Source organism: Trematomus bernacchii, unplaced genomic scaffold (assembly GCF_902827165.1).
Source record: "Trematomus bernacchii unplaced genomic scaffold, fTreBer1.1, whole genome shotgun sequence".
NCBI classification, from domain to species: Eukaryota; Metazoa; Chordata; class Actinopteri; order Perciformes; family Nototheniidae; genus Trematomus; species Trematomus bernacchii.
Genome location: NW_022987601.1, coordinates 35,710 through 56,943, shown reverse-complemented (window position 1 = coordinate 56,943; position 21,234 = coordinate 35,710). Strand labels below are relative to the sequence as shown.

The 21,234-nt window shown below is 45.8% G+C and overlaps 1 protein-coding gene across 1 annotated transcript; it reads left to right on the top strand.

The window, feature by feature from the left end:
• Window positions 1-2,623: 2,623 nt before the first annotated feature.
• b4galt1l (DP-Gal:betaGlcNAc beta 1,4- galactosyltransferase, polypeptide 1, like) lies at window positions 2,624-19,170 on the top strand. The gene is made up of 6 exons (XM_034130702.1): window positions 2,624-3,240; window positions 8,630-8,865; window positions 11,383-11,570; window positions 15,446-15,568; window positions 18,012-18,116; window positions 18,553-19,170. The coding sequence occupies exons 1-6, from the start codon at window positions 2,934-2,936 to the stop codon at window positions 18,680-18,682; spliced, it is 1,089 nt and encodes a 362-aa protein (XP_033986593.1). The 5' UTR covers window positions 2,624-2,933; the 3' UTR covers window positions 18,683-19,170.
• The last annotated feature ends 2,064 nt before the right edge of the window (window positions 19,171-21,234 follow it).

The following is a 21,234-nucleotide window of genomic DNA, read 5'->3' as shown; positions in this document are numbered from 1 at the left end:
GGAGCTCCAACGATAGTCCATGAGTTTCCTTTAGTGAATCCTCCTGAGGGCCAGCCGCTCTGAGGTAACGTCATGTTTTCATCCTATTCCCAGTTTATTCTTTAAGGTGATTGTTGGAGCCAGTATTTCGTTTTTATAAAAAAGGCCACCTAATCGTGACGTCTGTAGTCAACAGAGTATAAAAGACTACAATTCCCACGATGCCTCCTCTAAAGAGACAGAGGGTCAGAAAGACGCTGTAGAGACACAGTTTTGAACCGTTCAATCACCCTTTAAGTTACCAGGTTATACAAGCCTTAACAAAGAGAGAGAGCAAGAAAGAATACCTACGTTGGTTATTCTTTGATTTGTTTTGGCTTTTGTAAAGACCTGTTTTCTTTGTTACCTGTGTGAAAAGTTTGTTATTTTATTTTGAGCAAACCCATCGCACAATATCATCCAAACCATCGGAGGCCAAGCATCAGCTGTGAGTAACACAAAGATACAGGAAAGAAAGCGAGTTAGAAATGTCTGTGTAACCCAGGGGTGGGGAACCTTTTTCCTCTCAAGGGCCGTACAAACGATTGACCTCTGCTTCAAAAAACTAAAATCACAGCCCATTCATTTCACCTTTCTTTCATGTGTGCAAAGAAAAAGAACCTCTGAATCCAGATCTCTCACCATGACTCGCGCATGCATGCACGTGCACGGTGTGGCATGCATGCACGTGCACGGTGTGGCATGCATGCACGTGCACGGTGTGGCATGACCACCAAAACAGAAAGATATGGACACAAGCTGTGTGCAAATGTATTTAGTTTCATATCCATGTGGACATGATTTAAGTGGGGGGTGGACCTCACCTCCTCTAGGGGGGGGTCCTCACCTCCTCTAGGGGGGACCTAACCTCCTCTAGGGGGGTCCTCACCTCCTCTATAGGGGGGGACCTAACTCATCAGCTAGGGGGGACCTAACCTCCTCTAGGGGGGTCCTCACCTCCTCTAGGGTGGTCCTCACCTCCTCTAGGGGGGACCTCACCTCCTCTAGGGGGGACCTAACCTCCTCTAGGGTGGTCCTCACCTCCTCTATGGGGGACCTCACCTCCTCTAGGGGGGACCTAACCTCCTCTAGGGGGACCTCACCTCCTCTAGGGGGACCTCACCTCCTCTGGGGGTCCGGGGGGCATGCTCCTTGTTGAAGTTCAAAGCATCAATCTGGTGCACTCTGAGAGCAACATGGAGAGAGCTATGGCTACATCTCTCAACATCCATATGAAACAGACCTCTAAGCAGATTTCTTTTTTTCTTTATGGATATTTTATAATCACTCTCCTTTCAAACTGTATTCTTGTTTATTAATAACAACTTTTTTTAACTGTCATCTAGTATTTTATACCTGTTTCCTTTATTCTCTTATTTTTTACAACTATAATGATCATATACAGATGTGCCTTTACCTACGTGCTACGCCATGAACGCAATAAATCATCCCCTCGTGGGGGCGCGCTCATGTGATTGGCTTAGAATGGAGGAGACATCTGATTGGCTATAGATAGAAAACATTACAAGTAGGAATCGGGCGTCAGGGGAGTCTCAGAAACCCACAGCATGCACAGAGAGCGGGTTGTGTGCAGGTTCAGAGGTTTTAAACGGGAAACAGATGTGTGGATCAGAAATGCATACGTAACACTTTGTTCTGTGTTTGGATCTTATTTACATGTTTATGAAACGCAACACATTAGTGTGGATCCTTCTGTGTGCATCCTTCTGTGTGCATCCTTCTGTGTGCACGTGTGTGTTATGAGACTGATCTGAGCCCACAGCTCTGTGGCTCCCACAGTTTTAACTGGTTTCTGAAGTCATGGATTCCAGCATCCCCATCGACGCTGTTATCTCTGCTGGAGAGTGAGTTTAGTTTTCTTCTGCAGTCTTTCTTAATATTGTCACAAATTCTGATATTTTCAGAAAATCTCAATTTCTGTATTTTTCTCAGATTTCTCCTCAAAATCTCAAAATTCTGAGATTTTTTTTTTTTTGGAGATTTGAAAAAATTCTAAGAAAAAAGTATAGTTTTAGGGAAAAAGTCAGAATAATGAGATTTCCCCCAAAACTTGCCCGAATATTCAGAAACATGTAATTTGGAGAGCTGTAAAATGATCTATCGAGTAAATGATCAAATCAATCGGCTGGAAAATAATCACATACATTTTGATCGATGTAAGAGTTTGAATTTAAACTCAGAAGAGATTTAGGGCAGAATTCTGAGTTGTTGTTTTGTTTACTGTTTTCTGAAAATTCAGCCTTTTTCTTCAAACTTCAACATTTGACTTATTTCTGAAAAACCTAAAAATTGCTTTTTGTCCGAAAATCTCATAATTCAGATTTTTTTCCCTCGAATCTCCAAATTTGGACTTTAATGTATATATTTAATGTTTGGCTGAAAATCTGAGAATTTTGACATTTTTTTTCTTCCTCTCGCAACAGTTCGGCTCCTCTCGGCCCTTCTTGGCTGCTCTCGGCTCCTCCCGGCTGCCCTCGGCTCCTCTCGGCTCTTCTCTGCCCCCTCGGCCCCTCTCGGCTCCTCTGGGCTCAGTTCGGAACAGTTCGGCTCTTGTCGGAACAGTTCGGGTCTTGTCGGAACAGTTCGGCTCTTGTCGGTGGAGACGGAGAGTCCGATGAGTCCGTCGAGTTTCTCCGGTACTTTCTCAACTTTTCCGCCTGAAACCAGCAGCTGATATTCGGGGGAAAGTACAGAGTCAAGTGTTCTCCTTAAAGTCGAAGAAGTGTCCTCCTTTCTTCAGCCGTTTATCTACTGAACCAGGGAACGGAGACACTTAATGGTTTAAAGTTTAAACTGTAACGGACCTGAAGCTAATGTAGCTGCTAACTGAAGCTAACTGAAGCTAATGTAGCTAACCCCCTGCCTGCTCTGTGTCACGCCGGGAATCAGTCACCATGGCCGGGGACTTCTCGCTGCTCCACCGGACCTGTAAGCTGGTGGTTCTGCTGTGTTTCCTCCACATCTCCGTCACTCTCTTCTTCTACGTCCGTTCTCTGGACATCCCGTCCGCCTTCGTCCAGAACCAGCAGCAGAACCGGGTGAACCGGACCGAGAAGAACCTGATCCGGAGCTCCGAGCTGCCCTCCGTGGCCGGGGAGAAGGAGCTGGATCCCGGGGAGAAGGAGCTGGATCCCAGGGAGAAGGAGCTGGATCCCAGGGAGAAGGAGCTGGAGAAGTGCCCGGAAACATCGCCTCTGCTGGGTGAGACCTGCGGCTATAGAACCACAACAGGATCATACAAATAGTACTGTTAAGTCATTATTATTAGCTTATAAAAGCTTTAACACTAATGTAACTAATACAAATAGTACTGACATTATAACTTTCTTTAGAACCAGAACCAGAATCAGAACCAGGTTTATGTGGAGCCTACAGAGATACAGAAGGAAGAATACGAAGAAAAACTAATACAAATAGTACTGTTATAAAAGCTTTAAGACAGTTGAAACTAATGCAAAACAATACAAAATGTACACAAAATATAATTATGTCAGGAAGTGAGTCCAGTTACATTTTATAAAATATTACAAATACTTTAAGAGCTTTGCTGATGTAAACAGAGATTAATATTAATAACAGGTTTTATTCAGAGGACACTTTACCATTCACAACATGAGTAGAAACAGAGAGAACATGTTGTTCTACAGGGATCAACAAGACAACATGTACACAACATATCATTATGTGAGGAAGTGAGACGAGTTACATATGATGCTATATAACACATACTATATTAAAGTGGAGAGCTCCAATATTTACATGAGATGCAGATAAACCCGTAAAGTGTGTGTGTGTGTGTGTGGTGTGTGTGTGTGTGTGTGTGTGTGTGTGTGTGTGTGTGTGTGTGTGTGTGGTGTTGTGTGTGTGTGTGTGTGTGTGTGTGTGTGTGTGTGTGTGTGTGTGGTGTGTAGTTTGTGTGTGTGTTGTGTGGTGTGTGTGTGTGTGTGTGTGTGTGTGTGTGTGTGTGTGTGTGTGTGTGTGTGTGTGTGTGTGTGAGACATGTTCTCACAGGTACAGAGCTCCAGGTGAGGCTTCACAGGAATTCATTTTACTGCCTTCAGAGAGACGCTTCAGAATAAAATAACTCACTAATGACCTCATATTACCTTATCATTATTCACCTGTTGTTTTTAATTGTTCCCTTGTTGACATTCACCTGTGGTTCCCTTGTTGACATTCACCTGTTGTTCCCTTGTTGACATTCACCTGTTGTTCCCTTGTTGACATTCACCTGTGGTTCCCTTGTTGACATTCACCTGTTGTTCCCTTGTTGACATTCACCTGTTGTTCCCTTGTTGACATTCACCTGTTGTTCCCTTGTTGACATTCACCTGAGGCCTGTATTACGAAGCCGGTTCAACATAACCTGGATATGTTTGAGTTAGCCGGTTGGCCCAATCCAAAACATACGCGCTCTCGCTAAGCGGTCCTACGACGCTGGTTATCAAGTGGATCTCTCAAGCCAGTCGTGTCCTATCTAGTTAGGTGCGCGTTCACATGAAAGGGGTGGTATTTGGAGCATTCGACCAATCACAAACATGGACAAGCGTACTGACAGCGCAGCGTCATACTTCCTGAATGAAAAGTGAACTTTAATATTAGTCAAATATGAAGAAGTTAAACTTTAAACATCCATGACTTAAACACTTTATCCAGGATAAAAGCCACATAGCTGCACCTGCAAGGTGAATACAGCTGGTAAAAGAAAAAGCGTTTGAATGCGTACATTAACAGGTTTATGATATCACTGCCCTGTCCAAGACACGATCTGACTTTAATTACATTTGACTCGAGTGTTTCGTCAACTTAATGTGTTGCTTAAAATAATACTTCTGCATACAGTATGTGACACTGTGAGTGTTGCACAGCCAGATACGGCTCAAGAAGCTGACTCAAATAAGGAAATATATGATACATTATGATGTGATATGATATGAATGATAATGGGACACATCAACGTCTGCACTCACAGTGCCGCGGACTGTACGTAATGTTACTCTGATCCGGTTACTTATGTTGTGGCAGATATTTAAGTAAGCTTTCTTAACGCTAATGTTATAATAGTCAGATTGCTCTGAAGATGGGAGGGGATATTCTATTAATGTTCACGTTCACACAGTCAGTTGATTTTGGCCGGTCGTCTTTCCTGCAACGGCAGTTTTTCTGTATTTCCTTTATCCTGTAATATGACTTGATAGCTTTAAACTCCGCACACTGAGCTCTGATTGGTCAGCAGGCGGTGCTTTCACTGAGTTGATCTCTTATCCTGGAACCTAACCTGCTCCGGACCAGGCTAGCCGTTCAGCATCAGTTACCATGGAGATCTAGCCCGCTAAAAAGAGAACCAGCGTCGTAGGACCGGAAAGCCAGAGTTTTCCCTGAAGTTAGCCGGTTAAGCGAAAATCCGGCTTCGTAGTACAGGCCTCTGTTGTTCCCTTGTTGACATTCACCTGTTGTTCCCTTGTTGACATTCACCTGTGGTTCCCTTGTTGACATTCACCTGTGGTTCCCTTGTTGACATTCACCTGTGGTTCCCTTGTTGACATTCACCTGTTGTTCCCTTGTTGACATTCACCTGTTGTTCCCTTGTTGACATTCACCTGTTGTTCCCTTGTTGACATTCACCTGTGGTTCCCTTGTTGACATTCACCTGTGGTTCCCTTGTTGACATTCACCTGTGGTTCCCTTGTTGACATTCACCTGTGGTTCCCTTGTTGACATTCACCTGTGGTTCCCTTGTTGACATTGTGGTTCCCTCGTCATTGTGGCTCGTTAGGACCAGGTGTGTTCAGACCTCCAGCGATATTAGGATCTAAAGGTAGTGAAGGTGAACGGGTTATAAGAGATGTTATTCCCACAGGTAGAAATGTGAGGAGGGTCTTCAGGGTTTGTTATACTGATGATGTTCAGAGAGCAGCTGCACCTTTGAAAACAAGACGTGCAGATATTCAGGGGGGGGGGGTGTGTGGGGGTGCAGTCAGCTGTGCAGATGTTTTCACACTGACTCAGTTTATGTTTGTTTTTCTTAAGGAGCTTGTTTGTTATTGCATCATCCTGTCAGCCCTCCTCCCCCCCCCCCCCCCCTCCCCCCTCCTCCCTCCCCCCTCCAGCTGCAGCTGCTGACTGAGCTTCAGACCGTAGAACCAGTTTAACCTCAGAGCTGTTGAACTACAGGGAGTCATGTTTGCTTTTCATTGTGAACCACGTGTTGTGGTATGCACACATAAACACTGAACACATTACTACCCGAACACATTACTACCTGAACACATTAACACCTGAACACATTACTACCTGAACACTTTACTACCTGAACACTTTACTACCTGAACACATTAACACCAGGGGCCTCATTTATAAAGGGATATACGCTCAAAAAATGGCGTACGCCAGTTTCTACGCAATGTTTGCGATTTATAAAATACTAACTTGACGGGAAAATGTGCGGTCCTCCACGCAAACTCTAACCCATGCGTACGCACTAAGCACACAAACGGGAGAGACGAGAAACTGCGACACCGTTGGCAGAAGAAAGAATGGAGAGAAATATGTGGAAATAATACCATAAATAAAATGTTACCTCTCATTTATCAAATATGAAGAATTCCTTTTCAAACATTGATTAAAGCCAATCTTTAAATGATTAAACAAACGCCTGTTTGAGACTCCTCAGTGCACACAAAAACATAACTTGGAGAAATAAATAAATACGGATATGCTATTTAAAACCACCTCGAATATGTTGTGTTAATGTTATGAAATGTTTTCTCATAAATGATGCGGTAAGCAGGGGGACAGAATTACGTCTAAACTGACGCCGTTTTGCATTTCTATAGGTTGTAGATACGAGCGTGGTTTTATATACTATCACGTTTAATCGTGTTTTATGCCGTTTGCCAAGACTTGATAAGTCGCTCGTAAAACACAGGAGGTATGGAAACTAAGAACACCATATGTGGTAAATTGTACAGCTAATATAACACAACCCATTGTATTTCCTTTAACTGGTGGATTATGGATATATAGTTGCTGATCGACAGCTGGAACACAAACCACCAAATACAACAAAAATAATTCAGATCCAGTCGTCATGACTCCACTCCGGAGGGATTCCCCGATCATTTCTTACAGTTTCTCATCAAGGGGGGGGTCTCCTGTCCCCGGTACAAACACACTGCCTGAGGAAGGTTATGTGTATTTTTTTTGTCATTAACTTTTTTCGGACCACTTTATTTATTTTGGTGACGATCCGACCTCCATGCTGCTACTCTGGTTCAAACTGCATCCACCAAACAATATGATTTATCTCCACCTCCCCAAAATAACCAAAATCTGACACGGTGCGAGATGTCTTTTTTAGCTGTTCTATCGTTATTTCCTGCGATCTTCTTCATGCAGTCAGTCAAAATGAATGAATGAATGGGCGTTTCTTTGACTATTTATAGGCAAATATGGGCGTTACGAGTCCATTGTGATTTATAAAGGGAAACAGGCGTAGGGAGTGCCGTACGCACTTCCCTCGCCGGTACGCAATGTTTTGTGAATCGGAAAATGGCGGAACATTTATGTACCTATTTTTGTGCTTTGTACTACGTAAGCAACCTTCCTACGTCAATCCTACGCAAGGCGTTATAAATGAGGCCCCTGAACACTTTACTACCTGAACACTTTACTACCTGAACACTTTACTACCTGAACACTTTACTACCTGAACACATTACTACCTGAACACTTTACTACCTGAACACATTAACACCTGAACACTTTACTACCTGAACACATTACTACCTGCACACTTTAACACCTGAAACACTTTACTACCTGAACACATTATACTAGCCTTACCTGCACTTACTAACACATCTACTTACCTGAGCACTTTAACTACCTGAACACATTACTACCTGAGCACTTTACTACCTGAACACATTACTACCTGAGCACTTTACTACCTGAACACATTACTACCTGAGCACTTTACTACCTGAACACATTACTACCTGAGCACTTTACTACCTGAACACATTACTACCTGAACACATTACTACCTGAACACTTTACTACCTGAACACATTACTACCTGAGCACTTTACTACCTGAACACATTAACACCTGAACACATTACTACCTGAACACTTTACTACCTGAACACATCCCATAAGTAACAGGAAGTGATGTCACAGTAACAGGAGGTGATGTCACAGTAAGTGATGTCACAGTAACAGGAGGTGATGTCACAGTAAGTGATGTCACAGTAACAGGAGGTGATGTCACAGTAAGTGATGTCACAGTAACAGGAGGTGATGTCACAGTAAGTGATGTCACAGTATCAGGAGGTGATGTCACAGTATCAGGAGGTGATGTCACAGTAAGTGATGTCACAGTATCAGGAGGTGATGTCACAGTATCAGGAGGTGATGTCACAGTAAGTGATGTCACAGTATCAGGAGGTGATGTCACAGTATCAGGAGGTGATGTCACAGTAAGTGATGTCACAGTATCAGGAGGTGATGTCACAGTATCAGGAGGTGATGGAGGATCAGGTTTATGTGATGTCACAGTAACAGGAAGCATCTTGTTTGTGTCTCAGTGGGTCCCCTCCGGGTGGAGTTCAGCTCTCCGGTGAAAGAGGAGCTGATAAAGAAGGAGAACCCCGCCCTGCAGCCGGGGGGGCGCTTCAGACCCAGAGACTGTGTGGCGCAGCAGAAGGTGGCCATCATCATCCCTTTCCGCAACCGAGAGGAACACCTGAAGTTCTGGCTGTACTACCTGCACCCCATCCTGCAGAGACAGCAGCTGGACTACGGGGTGTACGTCGTCAACCAGGTACTAATACTGCTCAGATACTGCTCAGATACTGCTCAGATACTGCTCAGATACTGCTGATATACTGCTCAGATACTGCTGATATACTGCTCAGATACTGCTCAGATACTGCTGATATACTGCTCAGATACTGCTCAGATACTGCTCAGATACTGCTGATATACTGCTGATATACTGCTGATATACTGCTCATATACTGCTGATATACTGCTCATATACTGCTCATATACTGCTCATATACTGCTGATATACTGCTGATATACCTACAACGTGACCTACAAGGGACCTACAACGTGACCTACAATGCGACCTACAACGTGACCTGCAACGTGACCTGCAACGTGACCTGCAACGTGACCTGCAACGTGACCTACAATGTAATCGGCTCTACAACGTGACCTGCAACGTGACCTACAACGTGACCTACAATGTAATCGGCTCTACAATGTGACCTGCAACGTGACCTACAACGTGACCTTCAACGTGACCTGCAACGTGACCTGCAACGTGACCTACAACGTGACCTGCAACGTGACCTGCAACGTGACCTACAACGTGACCTACAACGTGGCCTACAACGTGACCTACAACGTGACCTTCAACGTGACCTTCAACGTGACCTACAACGTGACCTACAACGTGACCTACAACGTGACCTACAATGTGACCTTCAACGTGACCTGCAACATAAACAAAGGAACTACAGCGTGACCTGCCTGAAGCCATGTTCATGATAATCCCAGACTAATCTTTAATGCAGATGTGAGCTCACGGTGTGTCGTCACACTCTGGTGAGTGCCAGGGAATTCAGGTTGAGCACACAGCGAGTGTGTTGAGCCGTGTTTTTATCTTGACTGTTCAAACTGGAGCTCTTCAGGCAGCCATGTTTCATCACCCAGTATAAAGGCTGATAGCTGCCGCGCGTCTCCCTGCAGGACACGTTAATCAGTGATTAACCTAACCTTTGAGGTGTGTGTGTGTGTGTGTGTGTGTGTGTGTGTGTGTGTGTGTGTGTGGTGTGTGTGTGTGTGTGTGTGTGTGTGTGTGTGTGTGTGTGTGTGTGTGTGTGTGTGTGTGTGTGGTGTGTGTGTGTGTGTGTGTGTGTGTGTGTGTGTGTGTGTGTGTGTGTGTGTGTGTGTGTGTGTGTGTGTGTGTGTGTGTGTGTGTGTGTGTGTGTGTGTGTGTGTGTGTGTGTGTGTGTGTGTGTGTGTGTGTGTGTGTGTGTGTGTGTGTACTGCATGGAGCTAACAGAGGTCTCTTTAACTGCATTTCTTCTTCTCTTGTTTGTGACTCTGTTCTTCTTCTTCCTCTCCTCTTCCTCGCCCCCTGCATGTCAGGATCTGGAGGTCGGCTCTGCTTGGTCTGCTGTGGTTTCCTCTGGTAAAACCTCTCTTCTGCTTCCTCCTGTGTTTCAGCTGCAGAAAACCCTTCAGCTTCATTAGTGCTGAAGTCTCTACACAACTGTGTGTGTGTGTAACCTCTCTGTGTCCGTCACACACTGTTTCCTGTTTTCAAGTACTGTACTTAAGTACAAGTTAGAGGTACTTGTACTTTACTTGACTATTTCCATTATTTCCTACCTTGTACTTTTACTCTACTACATGTATTTAATACCTTTAGTTACTTCACAGATGTGGATGAATGATGTGAAATATAACCAAGTGTTAAATCAGACTTTAGTTCCACCTGGAGTAAATTCACAAGCTACCCTGCAGTATACAAAGTCATTCAAACTAGCTGCACCTTTACCAGCTTTGAGAACACTTAAGACACTAAGCTCTGGGCCACTAGAATATTTATTGATGATAAAAATGTTGAAAACTAATTCCATTCAAAACATATATATTGAATTACTTCAAACGCATTGTTTGTGCAAACATAAACCATAGTAAAAGGTTGTAAATAATATTTATAAGCTAATAGTTTCAATAGAAATGTTTATTTTTAAGGGTTAGACATTATATTGAAATGTAATCCAGCTCTTGCTGTTGGCTCCTGGGCAGCGAGCGTGACCAACATGTAGATCTATGGGGAGGGTCAGTAACTGATGCAGAAACCAGAGAAGAAGAGCAGGATAAGGGGGCGTGGCCTGTCGCCTGCAGCAGGTAAACACACCTGCACACCTGAGAGCTGGTTGCTAAGCACCATCGAGAGGATCAGGTGACCTGAGGGGCTTCACCTGTCAGACAGGTTGCTGAAGCCTTTAATAATAATAATAATAATAATAATAATAATAATACATGTTATTTGTAAAGCACCTTTCAGTGCTACAAGGGGCTTAAGATATAAAAGAAACACAAGTTTAATCAAAGGCTTTTTTTTAAAGAAAGGTTTTTAGGCTCTTCTTAAAGGAATCAGTGGGAACACAGCTGAGGGAGGTCACATGATGCAGGGCTGATGGAGGGAGGTCACATGATGCAGGGCTGATGGAGGGAGGTCACATGATGCAGGGCTGATGGAGGGAGGTCACATGATGCACCTGAAACACACCTGAAACAGCGTGTCTTCTCCCGTCAGGACGGAGACGCCACCTTTAATCGAGCGAAGCTTCTGAACGTGGGCTACGCCGAGGCTCTGAAGGACTACGACTACGACTGCTTCGTGTTCAGCGACGTGGACCTGATCCCCATGGACGACAGAAACACCTACAGGTGCTTCAGCCAGCCCAGACACCTGTCCGTCTCCATGGACAAGTTTGGATTCAGGTGAGAACACACGCCTGAGACACACTGAGACACACTGAGACACAGCTGAGACACACAGGAAATACCTGAGACACACTGAGACACAGCTGAGACACACTGATACACACTGAGACACATCTGAGACACACAGGAAACACCTGAGACAAACTGAGACACACAGGAAACACCTGAGACAAACTGGAAACACCTGAGATACACTGAGACACACAGGAAACACCTGAGACACACTGAGACACAGCTGAGACACACAGGAAACACCTGAGACACACTGAGACACATCTGAGACACACAGGAAACACCTGAGACACACTGAGACACATCTGAGACACACTGGAAACACCTGAGACACATCTGAGACACACAGGAAACACCTGAGACACACTGAGACACATTTGAGACACATCTGAGACACACAGGAAACACCTGAGACACATCTGAGACAGACAGGAAACACCTGAGACACACTGAGACACATCTGAGACACATCTGAGACACACAGGAAACACCTGAGACACACTGAGACACATCTGAGACACATCTCAGACACACAGGAAACACCTAGGAAACACCTGAGACACATCTGAGACACACAGGAAACACCTGAGACACATCTGAGACACACAGGAAACACCTGAGACACATCTGAGACACACAGGAAACACCTAGGAAACACCTGAGACACATCTGAGACACACAGGAAACACCTGAGACACACAGGAAACACCTGAGACACACTGAGACACAGCTGAGACACACAGGAAACACCTGAGACACACTGGAAACACCTGAGACACACAGGAAACACCTGAGACACACTGAGACACAGCTGAGACACACAGGAAACACCTGAGACACACTGAGACACATCTGAGACACACAGGAAACACCTGAGACACATCTGAGACACACAGGAAACACCTGAGACACACAGGAAACACCTGAGACACATCTGAGACACACAGGAAACACCTGAGACACACAGGAAACACCTGAGACACACTGAGACACACTGGAAACACCTGAGACACACAGGAAACACCTGAGACACACAGGAAACACCTGAGACACATCTGAGACACCTGAGACACACTGAGACACACTGGAAACACCTGAGACACACAGGAAACACCTGAGACACACTGAGACACACTGAGACACACAGGAAACATCTGAGACACACTGAGACACACTGAGACACACTGGAAACACCTGAGACACACAGGAAACACCTGAGACACACTGAGACACATCTGAGACACACTGGAAACACCTGAGACACACTGAGACACACTGAGACACACAGGAAACATCTGAGACACACTGAGACACACTGAGACACACTGGAAACACCTGAGACACACAGGAAACACCTGAGACACACTGAGACACATCTGAGACACACTGGAAACACCTGAGACACACTGAGACACATCTGAGACACACTGGAAACACCTGAGACACACTGAGACACACTGAGACACACTGGAAACACCTGAGACACACTGAGACACACTGAGACACACTGAGACACACTGGAAACACCTGAGACACACTGGAAACACCTGAGACACACTGAGACACACTGAGACACACTGAGACACACAGGAAACATCTTTTTATTAACTTTTAAATTAACTATACCTTTTAACTGAGTTTTGTTCTCCATGTACAATACACTGTGCGTGCGTGCGTGCGTGCGTGTTCTTGCAACGAGCTGAGGTCCTAGTTGTTGCTACAGAGAAGAAGAAAAAGTTCACTTCCTTTCAGAGAGAATGTGCTGACAGTGAAACACCAGCATCTGCCTGCTCCTCACGTCCTGTTTCCTGTACACACACACACACACACACACACACACACACACACACACACATACAGTTTAGAATCCTCTTGCTGAGCAAAGGGACTGGAACACACTGATATATTGTCAGGCAACACTAACCAGGCTTCGTGTGATTCTGTTTATTTGTACCTTACTTTGACCATCCGTTCGCTATCATTGTGGAGAGCAGGCAGACGTTTTGTTTTGTATTATAGCAGCTATCAGGTGGAATCAATACATGGGCTGCACAGGTTGTCATGACTCATGTCCGACTATCACAAGAAAAATACGTTAACAGGAGACTAAACTCTGGCGTGAGTTAACAGGAGACTGAACTCTGGCGTGAGTTAACAGGAGACTAAACTCTGGCGTGAGTTAACAGGAGACTGAACTCTGCCGTGAGTTAACGGGAGACTAAACTCTGGCGTGAGTTAACGGGAGACTGAACTCTGCCGTGAGTTAACGGGAGACTAAACTCTGGCGTGAGTTAACAGGAGACTGAACTCTGCCGTGAGTTAACGGGAGACTGAACTCTGGCGTGAGTTAACAGGAGACTAAACTCTGGCGTGAGTTAACAGGAGACTAAACTCTGGCGTGAGTTAACAGGAGACTGAACTCTGCCGTGAGTTAACGGGAGACTAAACTCTGGCGTGAGTTAACGGGAGACTGAACTCTGCCGTGAGTTAACGGGAGACTGAACTCTGGCGTGAGTTAACGGGAGACTGAACTCTGGCGTGAGTTAACAGGAGACTAAACTCTGGCGTGAGTTAACAGGAGACTGAACTCTGCCGTGAGTTAACGGGAGACTGAACTCTGCCGTGAGTTAACGGGAGACTAAACTCTGGCGTGAGTTAACGGGAGACTAAACTCTGGCGTGAGTTAACGGGAGACTGAACTCTGGCGTGAGTTAACGGGAGACTGAACTCTGCCGTGAGTTAACGGGAGACTAAACTCTGGCGTGAGTTAACAGGAGACTGAACTCTGGCGTGAGTTAACAGGAGACTGAACTCTGCCGTGAGTTAACGGGAGACTAAACTCTGGCGTGAGTTAACGGGAGACTAAACTCTGGCGTGAGTTAACGGGAGACTAAACTCTGCCGTGAGTTAACGGGAGACTAAACTCTGGCGTGAGTTAACAGGAGACTGAACTCTGCCGTGAGTTAACGGGAGACTAAACTCTGGCGTGAGTTAACGGGAGACTGAACTCTGCCGTGAGTTAACGGGAGACTAAACTCTGGCGTGAGTTAACAGGAGACTGAACTCTGCCGTGAGTTAACGGGAGACTGAACTCTGGCGTGAGTTAACAGGAGACTAAACTCTGGCGTGAGTTAACAGGAGACTAAACTCTGGCGTGAGTTAACAGGAGACTGAACTCTGCCGTGAGTTAACGGGAGACTAAACTCTGGCGTGAGTTAACGGGAGACTGAACTCTGCCGTGAGTTAACGGGAGACTGAACTCTGGCGTGAGTTAACGGGAGACTGAACTCTGGCGTGAGTTAACGGGAGACTGAACTCTGGCGTGAGTTAACGGGAGACTGAACTCTGGCGTGAGTTAACGGGAGACTAAACTCTGGCGTGAGTTAACGGGAGACTAAACTCTGCCGTGAGTTAACGGGAGACTGAACTCTGGCGTGAGTTAACGGGAGACTAAACTCTGCCGTGAGTTAACGGGAGACTGAACTCTGGCGTGAGTTAACAGGAGACTGAACTCTGCCGTGAGTTAACGGGAGACTAAACTCTGCCGTGAGTTAACGGGAGACCTGTTTACCTACCTCAGGGGTAGGGATGGGTATCGTTTGAAATGTATTGATTCCGATTCCGGTTCTGCTTATCGATTCCGGTTCTGATCGATTCCCCGTTTCGATTCCAAAATTGTAAAAGAAAGAGGTCAAACGTTTAGATAACAAAAATATCTTTATTCTTTTAAGCTTTAACTGACATTTTTACAAATAAAAAATATACATGCAATACAAATGTATTGCACAATAGCTGTGCTTTATTTGAACTGAGCTATGCCTGTGGCAAGCTATTAACAGGCATTACCTGTGTGTCCGCAGGTTACCCTACAACCAGTACTTTGGAGGCGTGTCCTCGATGAGCAAAGAGCAGTTCCTGAAGATCAACGGCTTCCCCAACAACTACTGGGGCTGGGGGGGGGAGGACGACGACATCTTTAACAGGTCAACACACACACACACACGCACACACACACACACACACACACACACACACACACACACACACACACACACACACACGAGTCTGTCTGCAGCTCACCTGTATGTTGAGACCCCAGAGTTTAATGATATCAATGTAGAGTAGGGTCTCCAGCACATAGAGACTTCTGGATGCTAACCTGCGTGTTTTGGGTAATTGGAACAATAACTTTTTATTGTTCCAGTTCTTACATTTTCAGGGTCATAAATGTCAGTTTAACCGGAAAGTGGTCTTGTGTACGCCCAGTGAGTGTGAAGGATTTTGGGTGATTTTAACGTGTTAGGACTCAAAACTGATATTTATGATCCTAAAATGTCAGAAATAGACCAGAGTCTAGTTGCATCCTCAATAACCCCCCCACTAGACCCTGGTCTGCAACTAGACTCTGGTCTCAGTGCAACTAGACTCTGGTCTCAGTGCAACTAGACACTGGTCTGCAACTAGACTCTGGTCTCAGTGCAACTAGGCTCTGGTCTGCAACTAGACTCTGGTCTGCAACTAGACTCTGGTCTCAGTGCAACTAGACTCTGGTCTCAGTGCAACTAGACTCTGGTCTGCAACTATACTCTGGTCTGCAACTAGACTCTGGTCTCAGTGCAACTAGACTCTGGTCTCAGTGCAACTAGACTCTGGTCTGCAACTATACTCTGGTCTGCAACTAGACTCTGGTCTCAGTGCAACTAGACACTGGTCTGCAACTAGACTCTGGTCTCAATGCAACTAGGCTCTGGTCTACAACTAGACTCTGGTCTGCAACTAGACTCTGGTCTCAGTGCAACTAGACTCTGGTCTCAGTGCAACTAGACACTGGTCTGCAACTAGACTCTGGTCTCAGTGCAACTAGACTCTGGTCTCAGTGCAACTAGACTCTGGTCTGCAACTATACTCTGGTCTCAGTGCAACTATACTCTGGTCTCAGTGTGACTAGACTCTGGTCTGCAACTAGACTCTGGTCTGCAACTAGACTCTGGTCTGCAACTAGACTCTGGTCTCAGTGCAACTATACTCTGGTCTCAGTGTGACTAGACTCTGGTCTGCAACTAGACTCTGGTCTCAGTGCAACTATACTCTGGTCTCAGTGTGACTAGACTCTGGTCTGCAACTAGACTCTGGTCTGCAACTAGACTCTGGTCTCAGTGCAACTAGACTCTGGTCTCAGTGCAACTAGACTCTGGTCTGCAACTAGACTCTGGTCTCAGTGCAACTATACTCTGGTCTCAGTGTGACTAGACTCTGGTCTGCAACTAGGCTCTGGTCTGCAACTAGACTCTGGTCTGCAACTAGACTCTGGTCTCAGTGCAACTAGACTCTGGTCTCAGTGCAACTAGACTCTGGTCTGCAACTAGACTCTGGTCTCAGTGCAACTATACTCTGGTCTCAGTGTGACTAGACTCTGGTCTCAGTGCAACTAGACACTGGTCTGCAACTAGACTCTGGTCTCAGTGCAACTAGACTCTGGTCTCAGTGTGACTAGACTCTGGTCTCAGTGCAACTAGACTCTGGTCTGCAACTATACTCTGGTCTGCAACTAGACTCTGGTCTGCAACTAGACTTTGGTCTCGGTGCAACTAGACTCTGGTCTGCAACTAGACTCTGGTCTCAGTGCAACTAGACTCTGGTCTGCAACTAGACTCTGGTCTCAGTGCAACTAGACTCTGGTCTCAGTGTGACTAGACTCTGGTCTCAGTGCAACTAGACTCTGGTCTGCAACTATACTCTGGTCTGCAACTAGACTCTGGTCTGCAACTAGACTTTGGTCTCGGTGCAACTAGACTCTGGTCTGCAACTAGACTCTGGTCTCAGTGCAACTAGACTCTGGTCTCAGTGCAACTAGACACTGGTCTGCAACTAGACTCTGGTCTCAGTGCAACTAGACTCTGGTCTCAGTGCAACTAGACACTGGTCTGCAACTAGACTCTGGTCTCAGTGCAACTAGACTCTGGTCTCAGTGCAACTAGACTCTGGTCTGCAACTATACTCTGGTCTGCAACTAGACTCTGGTCTGCAACTAGACTCTGGTCTCAGTGCAACTAGACTCTGGTCTCACTGCAACTAGACTCTGGTCTGCAACTAGACTCTGGTGTCAGTGCAACTAGACTCTGGTCTGCAACTAGACTCTGGTCTGCAACTCTGGTCTCAGTGCAACTAGACTCTGGTCTGCAACTAGACTCTGGTCTGCAACTAGACTCTGGTCTCAGTGCAACTAGACTCTGGTCTCAGTGCAACTAGACTCTGGTCTGCAACTAGACTCTGGTCTCAGTGCAACTAGACTCTGGTCTGCAACTAGACTCTGGTCTCAGGTCTGATGATCTCTGGTCTCAGGTCTGCTGGACCCTGGTCTCAGTGGTGCTGGTCTCAGGTCTGCTGGACCCTGGTCTCAGGTCTGTAATGTGCTCCTGTCTGCAGGCTGTCCTCCAGAGGGATGTCCATCTCCAGACCCAGTGGAGACGTTGGGAAGTGTCGAATGATCCGGCACCAGAGAGACAAGAAGAATGAGCCCAACCCTCAGAGGTAAGGGGGGGGGGGGGTCCTTCCTGTGGTTCAGGGGTCTTCCTGTGATTCAGGGGTCCTTCCTGTGTTTCAGGGGTCTTCCTGGGGTTCAGGTGTCCTTCTGGGGTTCAGGGGTCCTTCTGGGGTTCAGGGGTCCTTCCTGTGGTTCAGGGGTCTTCCTGTGGTTCAGGGGTCTTCCTGTGGTTCAGGGGTCCTTCCTGTGGTTCAGGGGTCCTCCTGTGGTTCAGGGGTCTTCCTGTGATTCAGGGGTCCTTCCTGTGGTTCAGGGGTCTTCCTGTGGTTCAGGGGTCTTCCTGGGATTCAGGGGTCCTTCTGGGGTTCAAGGGTCCTTCGGGGGTCCTTCCTGTGGTTCAGGGTAGCATCATCAGGACTCGTGGGCCTTCAGTTGTAACGTGTTGAGTTATCTTTAAGACCTTCTTTATATAATGTGTTCCAGGTTCAACCGGATCGCCCACACCAGAGACACCATGTCCTCAGACGGGATCTCGTCCCTCTCCTATTCGCTGCTGAAGACGGAGAAGCGGGACCTCTACACCTGGATCAGCGTGGACGTGGGGAAGCCCTGAGAGCCGGGCTCTGATTGGACGTGGGGAAGCCCTGAGAGCCGGGCTCTGATTGGACGTGGGGCGGCCCTGAGAGCCGGGCTCTGATTGGACACTGCGTCCTGAACCAGACTTTAATTTTTTCAATCTATCGGAGACAATCAGGAGGGGGGTGTGGGCTTTACTGGTGGGTTATGGGTAATTAAAAGGGCGGGTTTAGATCCGGATGCTGGGTCTGATTCCGGTTCCTAAATATGTGTGACATCACTTCCTGTTTATATTAAAGTCTCTGTGGACATTAAACACATCAGAGACAAAAAGAGCAGAGCTTTAACCCTTAGAGACTGTGTGAGTGTGTGAGTGTGTGAGTGTATGAGTGTGTGAGTGTGTGAGTGTGATAATCAGGTGAATAATTAAGGTGTGTTTATAAATCAGGTGATTCTGTGAATATTTGAGCCAAATTGAACCGAACCTGAGTCTGAGCTGCAGACCAGAACCTGGGGGGGGGGGGGGTTATAAAAGTTAAAATATGTTCTGAAATGAAAGCAGTAAAAATGCACAACAGATTACAGTCATTTCTTTATTTATACAATAACAGCAATATCCCACGGTCCCTGAAGGCTGCATCTCATTCTGGAGCACATAAGATGTGTGTGTGTGTGTGTGTGGTTGTGTGTGTTGTGTGTGTGTGTGTGTGTGTGTGTGTGTGTGTGTGTGTGTGTGTGTGTGTGTAGTGTGTGTGTGTGTGTGTGTGTGTGTGGTGTGTGTGTGTGTGTGTGTGTGTTGTGTGTGTTGTGTGTGTGTGTGTGTGTGTGTGTGTGTGTGTGTGTGTGTGTGTGTGTGTGTGTGTGTGTGTGTGTGTGTGTGTGTGTGTGTGTGTGTGTGTGTGTGTGTGTGTGTGTGTGTGTGTGTGGGTGGACAGGTTTGTTTATCTTCAGACCAAAAATATTGATGTTGTTTATAAATGATAACCCTTTATTGTGCCTTAAAGAGAGGGAAATAAAACCCGTCAGAAACTCGTCCGTCTCCTTCGTTTCTACTTATTATATATTGTTTATATTTTCTTTCATTTAATATTTTTACTTTGTTCATTTTTTAAATATTTGTTTCCATTGTTAGATTTCAGGCATTCGCTGACAAACACACACAGAGACAAACACACACACACACACACACACACACTCACACTGAGACCCCATTTACACAGGAACGTGGGGTGGGGGAGAGGGAGGCGGAGCTATTTCATCGTTATCAGAAAATGATCGTATAGTGCAGGGGTTTAGTCTCCTGTCAAGGGCCATTTCAATTTTTTCAACATCCTCCGAGGGCCGTACAAATGATTGACCTCTGCTTAAAAATACTAAAATCACAGCCCATTCTTTTCGCCTTTCTTTCATGTGTGCAAAGAAAAAGCAACCTCTGAATCCAGATATCTCACCATGACTCGCGCATGCACGTGCACGGTGTGGCATGACCACCAAAACAGAAAGATATGGACACAAGATGTGTGCAAATGTATTTAGTTTCCTATCCATGTGGACATGATTTAAGTGGAGGGGGGACCTAACCTCCTCTAGGGGGGGACCTAACCTCCTCTAGGGGGGTCCTCACCTCCTCTAGGGGGGTCCTCACCTCCTCTAGGGGTGGACCTCACCTCCTCTAGGGGGGTCCGGGGGGCATGCTCCTTGTTGAAGTTAAAAGCATCAATCTGGTGCACTCTGAGAGCAACATCAGGAGATCTATGGATACATCTCTCAACACCCTATGAAACAGAACTGTAAGCAGATTTCTTTTTCTTTATGGATATTTTACAAATCACTCCCCTTTCAAACTGTATTCTTGTTTATTAATAACAACTTTTTTGTACTGTCATATAGTATTTTATACCTGTTTACTTTATTCTCTTATTTTGTTATAACCAGGGGTTAAATTGGGCCGGGGCTTTCCGGCTAAGCCCCGGCACATAGGAAAAGCTCTGACGTCATCACCCTCGCATATTTTTAACAATGTATGCAGCATGCCTATATCATATGTTTACACAAAAAAGATATACATGTTAAAACTTTTCTTTCTATATGTTTATGTTATGAATCCGGGAAAGGTGTGGAGAAAAATAGGTAATACGCTGACAGGTTTCTTAACATGAATTGCTCTGATATTCTACTTTTACGTTCGACTACCATTAAGTTAAATAACGTTTTTTTGTTTGACTAACTTTTGATCAAATCAAGCGTTTCTTAAACTAAGAGAAAGACACCAGCCAGTGGTCGATATTGTGGACTTTATTTTAGAATAGCAGATCTCTGCGACCAGCTATAGTTTGTCGGCTTAGTGTCAGTGAACGTGTGTCTCTGCTCCGATCGTGAGCTACACTGCAGCACCTCCCGCGGGACTCTGCTGCGGTTCCTCCGTGCAGAGCGCCCGTTTCCTAAACCATGCTATGCAGGGGCGGTTCTAGGGGGGGGGCAAACAGGGGCCAGTGCCCCCGTAACACTGACCCCTCCAAAAATAAATTACAATATTACGATTTATTGGAACTAAATCAAATCAGAGACCCGGATGTACAGTGGAGATTA